A 19,203-nucleotide genomic window follows, 5' to 3' on the forward strand; every position below is an offset into this window, starting at 1 on the left:
TAGCCGAGCGCCGGCGCTAGGCGGTCCGCTAGGCGGTCCATTGCAACCGCCCAGCGGATTTCAGAATTAAAAACCGCCCAGCGGATTTCAGAATTAAAAACCGCCGAGCGCTCGGCGGTTTCACAGCGCTAGGCGGTGCGCTGGGCAATCCGCTCGGCGCTATTGCAGCGCTCCGGATCACCGACCGCATCGCCCAACAGATTTTTTAATTTTTTTTATTTAATGTTTTTTTCATGAAACTCATTCTTGGTTGTTTCTCTTTTATAGAGACATCCGTGAATGTTTTATGTTCCACTTTCGATGTGGGACAAACTCATTCTTGGTTGTTTCTCTTTTATAGAGACATCCTTGAATGTTTTATGTTCCACTTTTGATGTGAGACAAACTCATTCTTAGTTGTTTCTCTTTTATAGAGACATCCTTGAATGTTTTATTTCCACTTTCGATGTGGGACAAACTCATTCTTGGTTGTTTCTCTTTTATAGAGACATCTTTGAATGTTTTATGTTCCACTTTCGATGTGGGACAAACTCATTAATGAGGATGTTGTAATGTTATTATTGAATTTTAAAATTTTATATTATTATTGAATTTTCCCGTATGTGTGTGGTAAATTTAATTCCGTATTTTGTGTAATTGTTAATTATTTGTTTTATATAATTTTGAGTGATGTGGCTAGGCTATGGCTGGGCTATTTGCTTGTTTTGATGATGTGGCAGGAGGATTTTTAGTGTTGATGATGTGGCAGGAGGAGTTTGTGGCTAGGCTATTGCTGGGCTATTCCTATTGTGGATGGCCTTAATATGTTAAGAATCTAAAAATGCTTATATAAAGAGGGGATTTGCGTTTTCTTGAAAAAACACTCCTATTATTAATCACGTCAAATAGAATAAAAAATAAGAATTCCTAAGTCAAGCACCGGAATTCTCAATCAAAATAATGGAATTCAATTCAAATTTTATGGCTTCTTATCGGCATATCGATAGACGATAGGCGTGGAAAACCCCAAGGGCATCTCATTTCTAGATTAGTTTTCAGTTTTCACTATATATATAATGTATAGACTACTATATAAATAATATTAAGTAAATGTTGATGCATTAGAAAATTCTAGTGTAGTACGTAGCATTATTTTGCAGTACTACTTATTAATTATTGTATAATTTTAGACATAAAATAATTGAACTCACATTAATTACAAATACATAGGCAGAGGTGGATATATAGAAGTTTTACTGAGCATATTTTCTTATAGAGAAATAGATATACATATTAAGAATAATATATTATGCACAAGTATACGAATGAGAGCAATTGCATTTATAGATTTAGAAAACATAAATAGTTGTTCTCCTTAATTCATATGCGAATTTTAATTGAAGTGTTTGAATTTCTTGTGGCAGCCGCATAGACTTTCCTGTCATAATTAAATTTGGGGAAGACTTATGAATTTCGATATATGTGGTCGTGGAATTCAAAAAACAATTCTGGAATATTCCACTATTTTGTCATCTAAACTTGTGGCTTACCGAATTTCATTTGGATTAATGATATTGATAATTTGATATGTTAGGATAAACAACAAATTAATGTGTAAGTAAATGGACGGTAGAAACAGTGTTGCAACTCAAAACGAAAATTATATGCTGAAAAGTGAAATATATGAATAACTAGGATCATCTCTGTAAATGGACGGTAGAAATAGTGTTGCATCTCAAAATGAAAATTATGTTCTGAAAAGTGGAATATATGAATAACTAAGACCATCTTTAATTGTACTCAAAGGATATCTCCAATTATTATATTATATTATATTTATATTTATTTTTAAATATATATTACATTAAAAACTAATTTTTTCAACCATATTTACATCATTTTTTAGCACATGTCTTACAATTTTGGTAGCATCATATTGAGTATTGTTCCACCGAAAAATGCAAATATGAGTTTGAGATTGCAGTATGATTCAAAGAAGTTTTCTACATCAAAAATGAAATTTGGTGTGTGATTTGATATGGTCTAAAACCCGAAGTGGAGTAGGCAGCTTTAATGGTATTCAGAGCCTAACTCATTTTTTTTTTGAGTAAAATATACTCTCTTTGTCCCTCATTATATGTCCCATTTTTCTATTTTGGTCGGTCTCATATTAATTGTCTCACTTCATTTTTACCTCTTTTGGTGGTAGACCTCACAATCCACTGACTCATTTTCACTCACATTAACTAATACTCCCTCCGTCCCGCACTACTCGCACTTATTTCCTTTTTGGGCGTCCCAAGTTACTTGCACTCTTTCCATTCTTAGTAAAAAATTTCACCTACAGCCGTCATTTTTTACTTTCCTATACACTCATTCCTTAATCTCCGAGCCGAAAAGAAAATGAGCGAGTAGCCCGGGACGGAGGGAGTATATAAAAGTAAGACCTACAATCGACTGACTTTTTCAACCCACACTCTATTACAATTATTAAAACATGTGTCTGGTCAAAGTGGGACACATATTAGAAGACCGAGGGAGTACTCATTTTTGGGTTTACACTAAAACAAGCTTAATTCACTTTTTACATGTTGTGAGTAAAAAAAGTACCTATTTTTATATTTGAGTTTAGTGTAAATACTTAAGCTAAGTGGTTATATTATACTAAAATAGGTTTGAGTAGAGCGTAAATAGTTGGAGATGCTCTGCGTACATGGATGATACCATTTACACTATTTATTAATTAAATTATTAAAAAAATATTCTTATACCGTAATTGATTTTTGAAATAACGTAGTTTTTCATGCATGCGTCGCTTGGAGGAATATGGTCGACCAAATTTTTTTGTACCCCAATTTTTGGCACCACTTGGACGAATATGTGTGTATTATGTTGAGCAATTAGTTACTTATTAGTTAACCATCAAATTTTCTTTCTAAATACTCGACAATTATCATGGGGAGAAAAAAATCAAAATTCTATACTGATGTAAAAGGTAAACTGTTAATCGTTTTAAATAACTAATTTGCTTTACAAAAAGTTAATGGTGGGCACAAACACAAGAAATATAAGTGGTTATATTATACCTTGCCTCAAAAATAAATTTTAATCTTTAATGTTTTAGTCACGACCTCAGTCAATCATTTTTTTGGTAGAGTAGATGGGCTGCCGTCCATTGTGAAAGGTGCCAATATTATTTTCAGCTAACACTTTTGATTTTTCTCTACAATAAATCACTACTCCTCTACTACCGACCATTCGAGTTCATGATTCGTTTATACCAATTCCTTTTTATCAAATCGCAATAATAATTACATAAACCATTCAATATAAATTCTAGAGTTATTACTTCCTCAAGTCCTCATTTATTGTCTCATTTTCAGTCATGTCTTCAATAAATTGCCTTAGTTATTCAAAATGTTGGGTTTTGGTGTGGCTGGACCAACCATCGGCCCAAGTCATTATTGAGGGCCGAACTCGATTAAGCTCGGCTAACACCGAACTCGATTAAGCTCGGCTAACACCGAACTCGATTAACCTTCTCCAACACCGAGCTCGATTAAGCTCGGCTACCAACCGTTGTATTTGAACAGCTCGTTCAGTTACAACGACTAGTTTTTCAGTTTTCAGTTTCACATCTTGTTTTTCTCCATATATTGGTGTGATTCAAGAAACTAGATAGAGAAGTGAATACACTTTGTGATTCTTGAGCTAGCTAGGTGAGTGATCCACAATCGAGTTGTTTTCTCCGATTGAGTAGCGAGCTAAGTGATAGTGTGTTGTAATCGCCTTCGTTTGCTTTGTATTCGTAATAATATCGTCCCACATTTGTTCGTGAATCTCGCGTCGATTCTGTATTTGATTCTTCAAATTGGCGCCGTCTGTGGGAAAGAAATCGGCGCGATGTCTACGGCGAAATTCGAATTGGAGAAGTTTACGGGCAAGAATGACTTCGGTCTATGGAGATTGAAGATGAAGGCCGTGATGATGCAACAAGGGCTTTGGGAAATCGTCAAAAATGGGGAGGCCGACACCGCCAAGGGTGCGGATGAAAAGGTCGATCCAAAGGCTCAAGAACTTCAACAAAAGGCGTATAGCACTCTGATCCTGAGTCTCAGCGATCGAGTCCTGAGGGAGGTTTCGAAGGAGGAGACCGCTGCGGCAGTATGGAGGAAGCTTGAGTCCATCTATATGACGAAGTCTCTTGCAAATCGCCTTCATTTGAAACAGAAGCTTTTCACCTTCCAGATATCAGAGGCGAAGAGCATCTTGGAGCAGCTCGAAGATTTTGGTAAATGCATGGATGATCTGGAGAACATCGATGAGCAGATCAAGGATGAAGATAAAGCACTTATGCTTCTCAATTCATTACCGAAGAGCTTCGAACAATTCAAGGACGCTATACTCCTTGGAAGAGACTCCAAGATCACCTATGAAGAGGTGTATTCGGCCCTGAAATTGAAGGATTTTCAGAGTTCTTCAACAAGACTGCGTGATCAGGCTGGGGAAGGCTTGAACGTGAAAGCCAATATCAAGAAACCTGAAAAATGGAAGAAGCAGGGTTCTGAAAAATGGAAAGGAAAAGGCCAAAGGGAGTGGGATAAGAAGGAGTCCAGGTCTTGCAACTATTGCAAGAAACCTGGGCACATCAAGAAAAATTGCTGGGCCTTAAAGAAGAAGCAGGCTGATGGCAATTCTGATCAGAACACTGCTGACTGTGCAGCAGATTTGGAGCCGGCTCAGGTCATGAATGTGACTGAGAGGCCCATTGCAGACTCTTGGATCGTGGACTCCGGGTGCTCTTTCCACATATGCAGCCACAAGAATTGGTTTGAGAACCTGACTGAAGCACAGGGATCAGTCTTGCTCGGCAACAACCAGGTGTGTGTTGTTAAAGGCATTGGTAATATTCGTTTTAAGGTGCATGATGGTTCTATTAAATTGCTGACTGAAGTAAGGTATATACCTACTATTAAGAGGAACCTTGTATCTGTTGGTGTGCTTGAAATGAAAGGATTTTCTTGTGTATTTTCTGGTGGGAGTATGAGGATTATGAATGGTGGTGCTATTGTTATGTCAGCCTCTAGGATAAATAGATTATATTATCTGGAGGCTGAGGTCATTGTGGGAGATTCCTATGTTGCTGAGGAACAGAATCTGGTGTTGTGGCACAAGAGATTAGGCCATGTGGGTGATAAAGGGCTTAAAGAATTGATCAAGAAGGGCGTTTTTGCATGTGATGATAGGGAGAGTGTAAAAATGTGTGAGTCTTGCTTGCTGGGAAAAGGAAAGAAATTTCCTTTTGGCTCAGGAAAGCACAACTCCACAAGACCTCTGGATTATTGTCACAGTGATCTATGGGGTCCTAGCCCGGTTAATTCCATAGGTGGTGGAAGGTACTTCTTGAGTGTAGTAGATGACTATAGCAGGAAGGTTTGGGTATGGATCCTCAAGGAGAAATCAGACACATTCAGCAAGTTCAGTGTATGGTACAAGGCAGTTGAAGTTGAGAAAGGGTATGGCTTGAAGTGTCTGAGGACAGACAACGGCCTTGAGTTCCTATCCAGGGAATTTGATAACTTCTGTGTGCAAAGGGGAGTGAAGAGGCATAGGACAGCTCCGGGGAATCCACAACAAAATGGAACCGCGGAGAGAATGAATAGGACTCTCCTTGAGAGAGTAAGATGCATGATTTTTGAATCTGGAGTGCCTAAGAAATTCTGGGCAGAAGCTGTCTCCACAGCAGCCAAATTGATCAATAAATGTCCATGCTCAGCCATTGGTTTTGATACTCCAGATGGCAGATGGTATGGAAGCCTAGGAGGTTATGAGAAGCTTAGGATTTTTGGTTGTAGAGCTTTTGCTCACACAAGGCAAGGAAAGCTAGAACCTAGAGCACTAAAATGCATTTTCCTTGGCTACCAAGATGGTGCTAAGGCATATAGACTTTGGTGCACAGAAGAAGGAAATCAAAAGGTCATCATCAGTCGAGATGTCATTTTTGATGAGTCAATTATGCCATTCAAGCCTACTCTGCAGACAGTGACAACTCCAGAACCTGTTGGGGTCAGTTTTGATCAACTTGAACCAGAACATAGAGCCTCAGATGCTGCTGATTTCCAAGAGCCAATGATGTCCTCAGATGAGGAGAATGAGCAGCCTACTGATAATACTCCAGATGTCTCTGATCCAGAGCCACAAGTTCAGCAATATGCTCTGGCCAGAGACAGAACCAGAAGGGAAATCAGACCACCAGCAAGGTTCAGAGATGCAGATTTTGTATACTATGCCTTGTGTGTTGCAGAGGAGTTGGAGATCTCAGAACCAAGCACCTATAAGGAAGCTATTGGCAGCAAAGACAAAGAGAAATGGAAAATGGCTATGAAGGATGAGATAGACTCTCTCATCAAAAACAAAACTTGGATCCTAGTTCTCAGATCACAGATTCAACAAAGACCTATCTCTTGCAAATGGATTTACAAGAAAAAGGTGGAGGCCTCTGAGAATGATAGTATCAGATACAAGGCTCGCTTGGTTGCAAGGGGTTTCACACAGGAGGAGGGGATAGATTACACCGAGGTCTTCTCTCCTGTGGTGAAACACAGCTCAATAAGGATACTCTTGGCAATTGTGGCTCGGAGAGATTGGGAATTGCAACAACTTGATGTAAAAACAGCTTTTTTGCATGGTGAGTTGGAGGAGACAATCTATATGGAGCAGCCACAAGGATTCATAAGGCCGGGAGATGAGGATAAGGTCTGTTGTTTGAAGAGAAGCCTCTATGGACTGAAACAAAGCAGCCGGCAGTGGTACCTGACTTTTGACAGACAGATGGAGAGACTTGGCTTCAAGAAATCTGCCTTTGATAGCTGTGTTTACATAAGGTACAAGGGAGGTAAAGCTGTTGCTTACTTGTTACTTTATGTGGATGATATGCTTGTGGCAGGCCCTAGTAAGGCAGATGTGAAGCAAGTGAAGGAGGATTTGGAGGAAGCTTTTGAAATGAAGGACTTGGGAAATGCAAAGAGAATTCTTGGCATGGATATCATAAGAGAGAGAGCTGCTAGGAAGTTATGGTTGATGCAGCATAGCTACATCAAGAAGATGTTAATCAAATTTCAGATGATTGACTCTAGAAAGGTATCAACTCCAACAAGTCCACACTTCAAGCTCTCTGTCAGTCAGAAACCAGCTAATGATCAGGAAAGGAAGTTGATGTCTAAGGTGCCTTATGCAAGTATTGTTGGGAGTATTATGTACATGATGTTGTGTACTCGGCCTGATCTGTCACATGCCATAAGCCTGACCAGCAGATACATGGCAGACCCGGGTAGCACACATTGGCAAGCTTTGAAGTGGATAATGAAGTATTTGGTGGGCACACAAGATTTGGGATTGTTGTTCTGCACAGCAGACGGTGAGGATGAGCTCATAGGCTACTGTGATGCAGACTATGCTGCAAATATTGATAGCAGAAAATCCCAATCTGCCTATATCTTCAAGCTCTTTGGTACAGCAATCAGTTGGAAGTCTAATCTCCAATCTGTGGTTGCGCTCTCTACAACGGAGGCAGAGTATATATCCTTAGCAGAAGCGGTTAAAGAAGCTAAATGGCTAAAGGGAATATTGGGGGATTTTGGTGTGGTGCAAGAGGCTGTAACTATCTTGTGTGACAGCAACAGCGCCATTAGCTTGGCCAAGCACCAGACTTTCCATGAGAGAAGTAAGCACATCGACATCAAACTTCATTTTGTAAGAGATGAGATAAGCAAAGGCGTGGTGGCAGTCAAGAAGGTCCACACCTCTGAAAATGCAGCTGACATGATGACTAAACCCCTACCAAGTGCTAAGTTCGAGCATTGTTTAGACTTGGTTAACTTGACTGCAAGAAGATGAGGGAATTTTGGTGAAGGTGGAGTTTTGGCTGGCCGGATGGTGGATGCAGCCAAGGTGGAGATTTGTTGGGTTTTGGTGTGGCTGGACCAACCATCGGCCCAAGTCATTATTGAGGGCCGAACTCGATTAAGCTCGGCTAACACCGAACTCGATTAAGCTCGGCTAACACCGAACTCGATTAAGCTCGGCTAACACCGAACTCGATTAAGCTCGGCTAACACCGAACTCGATTAACCTTCTCCAACACCGAGCTCGATTAAGCTCGGCTACCAACCGTTGTATTTGAACAGCTCGTTCAGTTACAACGACTAGTTTTTCAGTTTTCAGTTTCACATCTTGTTTTTCTCCATATATTGGTGTGATTCAAGAAACTAGATAGAGAAGTGAATACACTTTGTGATTCTTGAGCTAGCTAGGTGAGTGATCCACAATCGAGTTGTTTTCTCCGATTGAGTAGCGAGCTAAGTGATAGTGTGTTGTAATCGCCTTCGTTTGCTTTGTATTCGTAATAATATCGTCCCACATTTGTTCGTGAATCTCGCGTCGATTCTGTATTTGATTCTTCACAAAATCGCTACGATATTAGTTAATGGAGTATTTCCTGTCATAGTGTATCATTTTATAGTTCGTTTATTTCTTTTCAATTCCGAAAGTGAAGCTCAAAAATTGTGTAACCAAATTCATATCTCAAACCTACAAATTCTAAATGGGCTGAACTAACAATAATTTAACCAAGGCTAGGCCAGACCAATTTTCTTTGAAAATATAATTTGATATCCACCCTAAAATTCGACTCAGGCTAGGCCCATAGGGCAAAGTCCTTGACCCAATTCAAACCCAGTAACTCAATCTCTAATTAATCGATAATTTAATGAGGTAATTCATTTGGTTTTACCCCTATAAAGCTGTTTCTACTTTCTGTCTATGGATAATAATGGATAATATTAATTTATGAGTATGAGTTTAGGGCATTTTTTTAAGAAACTTAAAATTGATTGTTAAAGTTATAAGAGCATCTCCAATGGCGGCGTCAGCGTAGACACGCCGATTTTTCGCGGACGCCGGTGCTGACGCCGAACCATTGCAGCCGGCGTCAGCGAGACCGGCGTCAAAATTGGCGCGCCTACGCCGATTCTTGGACTGACGCCTACTCTCACGGCGTCATTGTAGGCCCCGAATCGGCGTCAGAATTTTTTTTTTTTTAATTTTTCGAAACACTATATATACGCTATATTATTATTCAATTTTCCTGTATTTGTCTCGTAAATTAAATTCCGTATGTTGCTACGATTGTAAATTAAAGTATATAATTGTTATTAGTGATGTGGATAGGATATGAGAGGGCTATGGGAGGGCTATTGCATGTCCATGATGTGGCAGGAGGATTTTAGTGCAGATGATGTGGCAGTGAGAAGGCTATGGGAGGGCTATTGCATGTCCAGAACCATTGGAGATGCTCTAAGCTTTGATGGATCATGTCTCTCTCCAGAGTGCTCTTCAATAAACTCTCTCACTAGACTCCAATTTCCATTGCCGGATTATAATGGACTTTGTCGTAGTCTCTAGTTTATACTACTATAAATTATATAAAAAGTTACATAATTTTTAAGTTCATACATGCCTTCTTGTTTATTGGATTCCCTTTATTTCACTATAGTCGAGTCGTATTTCTTTTTTACTATTCCACTTTATTTGAGTGATTTTCTTTTTCGGCAAACACATCTCATGCGTGTTTTACTTTATTATTTATCCATTTCTCCACTTTATTCTTTTTTTATTTTAATCCCTCTCAACTTAACATATTTAACACAATTTCTTAATTTCTGTGCCAAAAGAAATGCCTCTATTGCACATGTACAAATGGAGTATTAACTTTTTGTATACCAATGTACTATTAACATGAAACACTAATGAAATTTTTATATGATTATAAACTTAAAAATCTTTTTATATCAATTCGAAATATTGGCGAAACATTTTATATGTACGGTGTAACTATCCTACCCCTTCAACACTAAACCTAATACTATATCTATCCGCATTCTTCCCACCACCATCCGAAGCCAGCCTCGCCACAAAGTTCCGATAGGCGGGGCACAACACCCCCGGGGTTGAGCCCCAAACCTCATCTCTCAACTGATCATCAAGTATCACTCAAGAAGACTGTGGCTTGCAATTTGAACCCCTTGAGAAATGCCAAAGTTACTAGACAATTCTACAACGGATTTGCTGGTGACATTTCAATCCCATAATTCCTGCCTCTAAAATGAAGATTTTCTAATTTAATACTAATATCAAATAAATATTTCAATGTACCTCTCCTAGTCACACACTTATAATAAATCAGACTTAGCAACCAGATAACTGTCTTAGTATCTCACCAAATGAAGATAGTTTTACATAGAATTAGCTAAACCACCTCTGAGCTACATCCATCCCTTTCAGACTTAAAACTGATGAAACACAAATGACAAAAACTACCAACACAGATCAACACATCACAAACCATCTCTCCCTTCTTTGCAACTCATTTTTCATCAAATTCATTGGAATGAATCTCTCACAGAAGAAACACAGCAAATCAAATCAACGCTGACGAAGCTCTATACCAAAAATTGCAAGAGACGTTACATTACATAGTACTATAAGTTATAACAACAACAATAATTCCTAAGAATGTTGATTTGGATTCACCCTTGGAGGCAACAACATGGACCTACACAAAGGACACGTGACGCGTCCCTCATCAATCCACGTGTCCAAACACTCCCTATGAAACAAATGCCTACAATTGCACAGCTCTCTGATTTCATCCCGCCCGTCTATACACTCCAAGCATATGCTACACCCCTTCTCTCCGCCGCCGCGGACGAATTCCTCGTACTCGATTACGGGGACCCGGTTCTTGATCGCGGCCGTGACGACGTGGACCGGGATCGGGACCAGAGAGGGGGAGGAGCTGTCAAGTACCAGGATGTAATTGCTGGTGGTGGAGCCGGAATCCGGCGATTCCTGGGGCGGAGAGTGCTTGTAGAGGCGGAGATGGGTGAGGGAGGCGATGAAGAGGTAGTGGGCGTGGGAGATTAGGTTGAGGAAGAAGGATACGGTGATGAATTTGGGCAATTTGATGGCGTAGAAGAGGAATCCCATTTTTTCGGACTGCCGGCGTGTGCAGCTGAGATCTGTGGTGGTCTTATAAATAGTTCAAGTTGGGGGATTTGTTGTCTTTTTTTGTTTACTTAATTGGGTATTGCTACTGTCATCATTTTCTTTTAATACTATGAATATATGGTGCTGATTCACTCACTCGTATTCACATCATTTACATTTAAATATGCATTTGACAACATTAGGTGTTTTTTTACTTGATTGCGTGGATAGTGTTCTTTTTTATTCAAATCATATTGACAGAGTTAAGACTTAAGAGTACTCCATGATATACATAGATAAGTGCATTTACAAGCTGAGTTAAGTAATAAAAATGATCGCTAGACCATCATATTTAATTTGACAAGTCAATATCTATATAACTTGCAAAGAAACTTGTTTATATTGCAGTGGCTGTCCTTATAGTTGTGACACGTCACTCTGATATTGGAATATTAGGGCATCCGCATTACGTTCTGTCATGTCCCGTGGACGGGTGTCACCACCTCTAGCTAAGGGCACCCACAGTGGGGCGGACGATAGGCTGCTCGATGCCTCGGGCACACCATCTTCCGCCACTGTGGGTGCACGGACGATGGACGATGCGTCGTCCTCGCCCGACAGATAGTCTGTGGAGGAAGCGCGGACGATATGACATCGTCCGCGCCATCGTCCGCCACTGTGGGCGACGCGGACGATGCAACTTTGTTTTTTTTTCGAATTTTGTCTATTTATTAAACCTCGTTTCTCATTCTATTTTTCATACGAACATTTCTCGCATCTCTCATTTCTCTCATCTCTCACATTTCTCCATCTCTCACAAACCAAAATGAACCATGACGACGACCGGAGTTCCTCGGAGGGCGGTAGTCCGGCCTTGACTCAAGCCTTAAATGCAGCCGTTCAAGACGCAATGGCGGATTGCTTAGCCGAAATGCATCGCGAGGAGGCGGCGGTGGCAGAGCAGATCCCCAGGCTTATTCGACGTCGGACGTTTGTCCTCCGCAAACACGCCGCAGCTCACGAACGTCTAGTTGCAGACCACGGTGGGGCCCGACTGTTTTCCTCCGCCGGTTTAGAATGCCTCGTTACCTTTTTCTCAGCATTGTCTAGACGTTGGAGTCACGTGATGAATACTTCCAGTATCGGGAAGATGGCATCGGCAGACCCGGACTTACGCCGTTACAGAAGTGCACGGTTGCACTCCGTCAGTTGGCCTACGGCACCACGACGGACATGTTCGACGAGTACCTCCACGTCGGAGAAACAACAGGCCGCGAGTGCTTGTAGAGATTTTGTAGGGGAGTTGTGGAGGCTTACAACGACACTTATTTGTGAAAGCCGACTACTGTAGATTGCCAGGGCCTAATGAAGATGCACGAGACGGCACATGACTTTCCTGGGATGCTAGGGAGAATCGACTGTATGCACTGAGAGTGGAAGAATTGTTCGACAGCGTGGAGAGGCCAATTTACTAGTGGATACAAGGGCAGCCACCCGACGATGATCCTCGAAGCCGTCGCAGACCATCGGCTCTGGATCTGGCACGCGTACTTCAGTGTAGCCGGGTCGAACAACGACATAAACGTCCTCAACTCATCCACCCTCTTCACCGAGCAATGCAATGGCAACAGCCCGACCATCGAGTTCACTGCCAACAGGCGCCAATACCACATGAGGTACTACTTGGCCGATGGCATATACCCAAGGTGGCCTGTTTTCCTGAAGACGATCAGCTGCCCAATCGGTGAGAAGAGAGTTTTATTTGCGCAAAAGCAGGTGGCGGCGCGGAAGGATGTGGAGTGAGCATTTGGTGTGTTCCGATCACGATGGGCAATAGTGAAAGGCCAGCGCGTCTCTGGTTCAAGGGAGTCCTCGCCGATGTCATGTATGCGTGCATTATCTTGCACAACATGATAGTCGAACATGAAGGTGGGAGCATCACCAATTGGACCGATGATGAAGATGCATCTAGCTCCTCCAGCACGGCGACCGCGCCCCCCGCTCGAGGATTACCGACGGGCTTCAATGAGGTTCTATCTAGACATGCCTCAATGCGCAACCAACAAGACCATGCTCAGCTCATGAACGACATGATTGAAGAAGTGTGGACCCGTAACCGTCGTCGCTGAGTTTGCGTATTTTTTTTAATTCGTATTGTAATGTATTAATTTTATAAATGAAATGAAGGTTTTTCCCAATTTTTGTAATGCGGACGATGCAACGCGTTTTAGTTTTTTTTTTAAATTTTAAAATTCAAAAATTTTGTTATATATATACCCCAGGCTTCACTTTTCATTTGTAACTTTTCGATTAACATTTTAATTCTCAAATTACGCAATAAAATGGATTCCGATGGATACTCAAGTCCTAGTAGCCCGATGTTTGGAGATGTCGTTCTTTTAGTTAATCGTTGTTTTTTTAATAAGTTTGCATTTATATATTTGAAAACATTTAAATTTAATAACAAAATAATTGTAAAATGCTTAGGGCGGCGCGCCTTAGGGCGCCCCACTGCAGGTGGAAGGGCAGGAGGATAAAATGCTGACGTGGTGGTGCATAGGGCGCGCCTTAGGGCGCCCCATTGTGGATGACCAAAGTTTTAATGCAATATAGATAAAGTAAAAAAGAAATAAAGATAAAAATTTATTAAAATATTATTAATTAAATAGAATCATCTTATAGATAGATAATGACTATTATTATTGATGGGCAAACTCAAATGAATTTTTTTATGGACCAACGCTAGAATATGACAATAATATGATAAGACTAAGGGTATCCACAACGGCGAGTAGGACGACGTCCGTCCGTCCGTACCAGCGGCACAGAGACCTCGTCCGCCGCTGCGCTCGCGCCGCTGGCACGGCGCTGCTCGATGCATCGAGCACGTCCGTGCCAGCGAGCAGGTGACGTGCCAGGCGCTGATTAGCCAACGGCATAGTCGTTGGCAATTTGATTTTTTTTAAAAATCGGTTTTTAATTAAAAAACTGATTAAAAATAAAAAAAATATATATTTTCCCACTTCCCAAAAAAATTATATCCGTTTTCTACCCACTTTTAAGTTTTTTTTTCATTTTTTCCCTAAAAATACGCATTTTCAATTATAAATACCCTCACTTTCAAACTAAAAAATTCACACCACACTACACAATTCTCATCTACATTCTCTTATGTCCATTCTCATCTACATTCTCTTATTTCCATTCTCAATCTTTCTTCCACTCGTACAACTTAACAATGTCCGGCCACGGCGATCACCCCCCGGGCTCCCACGGTTGGAACGCCGATTGGTTCGGTTCACAACCGTTTCCTAGTCCGGAAACGGAATATTCGGCCCCTCCTCAAACCCAAAGTTCAGGAGTTCCGGGTGGCTACCGGCCTTACCCGATCGACGACCAAGATGCCCCCGAAGGGCTATACGGGTGGACACCCGAGCCTAGAACGACGTCGAGCGGCCCCTCCCAAACTCCGACTCCTCCTACTCGCGGTGTCCGCACACCGTACACTACGGCCGAGATGGAGCAATTGTTCAAGGCGTTCTTGTCAATCTCCGAAGATCCGGAGGTTGGCACGAACCAATCCGGCGAACATTATTGGTGGCGCATCTGTCGCCGGTACAATGAAACCGGCCGGCGGGAACAATCGAGCGCAACGAGAGTATGGTGCGCAACGCCATATACAGAGCCAACGAAGAAATCCAAAAGTTTCAGGGGTATTACTTCCAGGAAGAGCGGTCGGCGGGGAGCGGCCGGAGCGAGGTTGACATCATCAGTTCCGCCTTGTCGACCTACCAATCCATGAACTACAAGCCGTTCAAGTACCTCAACATTTGGCAGGAGACGCGGTCGCATCCGAAGTATAGAGGAGGCGTAACATCCTCCTCTAGCGGATCCTTCAAACGGTCAAGGTCGGTATCCCTATCTGACGCCGGCTCCGAAGACGTGGCTAGCCAACTTGCCGGAGCTAACTTGGGTAGCCCCGACGCCGGCCCGAGCGGTTCCCAATGCCGACCGCAAGGAAGGAAGAAGGCGGCGGCCAACCGCCGTCGCGCCGCGACTCCATCTGGCGATGCTCCCGAACCCGCTCCCGTTCCCGTTCCCTATGCGCCACCTCCACCCCCCACCAACTCGTTGTGGGCGATTTTGGCGCCCAACTCAATATGGCCGATAGGTCAACTATGACCCCCGCGCAACTTCGATCGCATGAGGCCATGATATTGGTTCTCCAAAAACAATTGGGGGTAGTGCCACTGGATGAATAGTCTTCCACGGGGGTATTTTTATCCTTTAATTATGTAATTTTTAACTTTTAGGAGTTTAATTATGTAATTTTTAATTTGTAGGAGTTTAATTATGTAATTTTTATTTTTTAGGATTTTAATTATGTAATATTTATTTTATATGTAATTTGTAATATTATTTCAGTTTTTTTTAATGAATTTTAATATTATGGAAATGTTTTTATTTAAATTGAATAATACAATGGTGGGACCCTTTGTGCTTGTCCTTGCGGAAGAGCACCGCTGTGGGTGTTGTGCTCTTACCTAAGAGTAGGCAGAAAAAGTGGGGCCGAGCCCACAACCTTACTCGTTGGCAAGAGCACGGTCGTGGATGCTCTAACATCTGCTTTATTCTTAATTAAAATGGTCCTAATTGAATACGTTGTACGTTGATCATTTACGTGGCGAGAAGATATGGGATCATTTCCTTCTAGAATGATATGTGTGTCATAGACTTTGAGATTATTAAATTTCAAGCATAATCACGACATATGGTGGGGTCCAGAGGTTCCATTATAACAGACCTTGGTCTGCCTAGGTTCCATATTTCTTGGCGGTAGCTCCCCTACCTTCTAGAAGAAGGGGATTTGATTTAATTCCAAGTTTCAGTTCTGTCCGCTCAGATATCAAATGATTCTCTATAATCATAATTTAATTTTTATTACTAAGTAGCAGGGGAATGTTATTATTTAAATTATTACATAAACCTAATTCATTCTGCACAGGGGCGGAGCCAGTAATTCAATTTAGCAGGGGCAAAAATAAATACACAAAGAAATTTAAGAAGTTTGAGGTGGGACATTTATAAAGAAAATTACAAAATTTTAAAAATCATTAACAAATTAGTATAAACTAATTATATTAAGGTGGGGCAATTTCTCCTTATTCCCTCTAAGTGGATCCGCCCCTGATTCTGCACTAGATGTACTCCCCTTATTCCCTCTAAGTGGATCCACCCCTGATTCTGCACCAGATGTACCTATCCACTTTTTCACATGTACTAAATATTCTCAGTGGTTTTATACAGAAACCAAGTTAAATTTTGTAAAATGGTGTAGAATTGAATCGGTTCTTATAAAGACAGTATGTGTATATCATCAAGAAAAAGGGTTGTGGATGTAAGGATGTTGAATTATGTATTTTATACATTTAGTAATTCTTCTTGTATAGGGATTCACTAGGACATATATTGTCTTTTTAAATTAGTTATTGAAAATTTATAATATGTGATATACTTTATTATCTTGCTATTTCATTCTAAATATATATCCAAGGTTTCAAAATTACAGTAAGAGGCAAACTGAATATGACCTATTATCATTTTTTCAACTTAAAAAGAATAAAATAAATACTCACTTAAAACATACCCTTGCAAATCTCCCTGGCCATCATGTATTGCAAACTATTAATGGACCGGCCCAGTTCCCATATTTTGGGCTCTTTCAGCTTGGATATACGCGGGCCCAAGTCAATACTACGTCGTTTGGAGCAGTCTCTGGATTACGTTTTGTGTTATCAACTGATAAAGCTGTTGCGCTCTCGCTCAACTATTTTCAGTTCCATCAATGGATTCTTCATCTCTCTGCGCTTACAATGCTCCAATTTCCATTTCCTCTCGAAATTTCCCTACCTCAAAGAAATTCCATGGGGAAGCTGAATCCAAACTTCCAATTTCCACAATGTTTTCGTCCCTCAGTTTGTCCTCAAACCAGACTACCACTCTTCAGTTTTTGAGCGAGAAACGGCCGCTGCGCCTCTCTTCCACGCCGATAACTCTCACCGTCATCGCCATGGCGCCTCCTAAACCCGGAGGGAAAGCTAAAAAGGTAATGCTTCAATTTAAATTTGATAAGTTAATTTGGGGAAAAACTGAAAAACCCTTTTCTGTTGGTGGCAGTGGTTGGGTTGGTGAAGCTGGCTCTGGAGGCGGGGAAGGCGACTCCGGCGCCGCCGGTGGGCCCGCATTGGGTGCCAAGGGTGTGAACATAGCGGCATTTTGTAAGGACTACAATGCTCGCACGCTGATAAGGCTGGTTATATCATTCCCGTCGAAATCACGGTTTTCGATGTTAGTCTTCCAATTGTCATCATTTAATTTTGATATATTTTCATAATTTTTGATGAATGTTTGTTTTGTTAATTATGCAAGACTTTATTGTTTTACAGGATAGAAGTTTCACTTTCATCTTGAAGACTCCACCTGCTTCGGTATTGCTGCTCAAAGCTGCAGGTACTTGTTGATCTTGCTCTTTATACACAACTCCTAATAGGACATTGGCTATAGTTGTTGATTCTATGGATGAGAAGTTGAGAACTGTCTGTTTAATGAACTAGCAAGTATGGATTGTATGTGGTGCATCAATCACGAGTCTGTGTAGCGTTTAAGGTGTAGGTATTAGTTCATTGCTGAATCGATGGGATGAGGTACGATTGATTTCGTGTTTGAACCTTTTACGTTGTACTAGTAAGAACTAAGAAAGGATCATAAAATAGATAGAATTAGAATTAGCAGGTTTATTCAGTTGGCTGTTTATGTTAGCATTTGATGAGGGTCTTTTTTTAGCCATGGCTCTTGATAGTTTCATCGTATCTTCCTTATCCATTATACACTTTAAAAGAAAGAGTGTACTTTGGTAAACATAGAGAATGTCTGTTCCTTGGTAAACATTGATAATATCTTCCTTATCCATTGCACACTTCTAACCGTTATTATCTTTGTGGTTTTCCTGGACTCAAAGTATATGAGGCATGTTGGCTTGGTAGTGAGCAAATTATTTTTTCCTTGACATCTCACTGCTGTAGTGTTTGGGGCATTACGTTCTTTTTTTTGGGATGGGTAAATTAATTAAATTCAAAGGCTGCACCACGGAGGACTCGAACCTAGGGCATTGCGTTCTTTGTATGCTGCATTGTGTTCTACAATATCAACATCTAGTTCCCTGTATTATAATTATACCTCATTTCAATAGGGTGGTAGCAAGGGTGCTTCGATGCCCGCAAGATTGAACTTTTGTGGACCTTGGCATATTGAAGTTTAGTTAAGGCATCCTAAACTTACTTGACATTATAAATGTTGATCTTCTTGAACCCAGACAAAGTGTTCTGAATCTCCCGTCTCATTAGAATATTGGTTTACTTGGAAGGTTATTCTCTTTATTGTGTAAATGGGATTGATACTTACTACCTGCTTATCATGTTCCTTTAATCCTCCTTTGGGATGTCTTATTTTGAATATTACATGAAACCTTAGCTTCTTGTAAAATCAATGATATGTTCTGCTAATTAGTTCTTACCGTTTAGGTGCGGAGAAAGGTTCCCAGAACCCTAAGCAGGACAAAGTTGGGAAGGTAACAATCGACCAGCTGCGACAATTGCACAAGAAAAATTGCCAGATCTCAACTGTTCAAGTCTGGAGTCGGCGATGAGAATTATAGCAGGCACCGCAGCAAATATGGGAATTGTATGTCGACCCTCCTATACTACTCGAACCGAAAAGGAAGGAACTTGTGTAGGTCGGACATTTGTCTTCCCTTTTAGTTGAATGTATTTTGTTGCATTTTGCATCAAAAGCTGAGTAATTTTTGGCTGTACCATATTCCATGAAATAGTTTATCACAGCTCCTTATTTCTCATCGAGTTTATTGCTAAAGACGACCAACACATAGCAAAACCATAAGGTGTATCTCCAAACAAGATAACTGCAAATATACGTGAAAACTCGAAGAACTATTACTACTCCATTAAATATCTCAGGACTCAGATAAAAAAGAGAAAAAAAAAAATGAAAAAAAACAATCATTCACATAATCACATTTCATTTGAATATTATGGAGAGTGGACTGTGGCCGTGAATCTTACCTTGATAAAATCGACTAAACTCATTTAATTTAAATATTTT

General features: G+C 40.8%; 1 protein-coding gene and 1 pseudogene across 1 annotated transcript; one reads left to right on the forward strand and one right to left on the reverse strand.

Annotated features, from left to right (window-relative positions):
• Positions 1-10,545: 10,545 nt before the first annotated feature.
• On the reverse strand, positions 10,546-11,025 carry LOC121754378 (probable E3 ubiquitin-protein ligase XERICO). The gene has a single exon (XM_042149750.1). It carries the CDS (start codon positions 11,023-11,025, stop codon positions 10,546-10,548), a length of 480 nt encoding a protein of 159 aa, XP_042005684.1.
• Positions 11,026-16,832: 5,807 nt separating this feature from the next.
• Positions 16,833-18,897, forward strand: LOC121754258 (annotated as a pseudogene).
• The last annotated feature ends 306 nt before the right edge of the window (positions 18,898-19,203 follow it).

This window comes from Salvia splendens, chromosome 11 (assembly GCF_004379255.2).
Source record: "Salvia splendens isolate huo1 chromosome 11, SspV2, whole genome shotgun sequence".
NCBI lineage: Eukaryota > Viridiplantae > Streptophyta > Magnoliopsida > Lamiales > Lamiaceae > Salvia > Salvia splendens.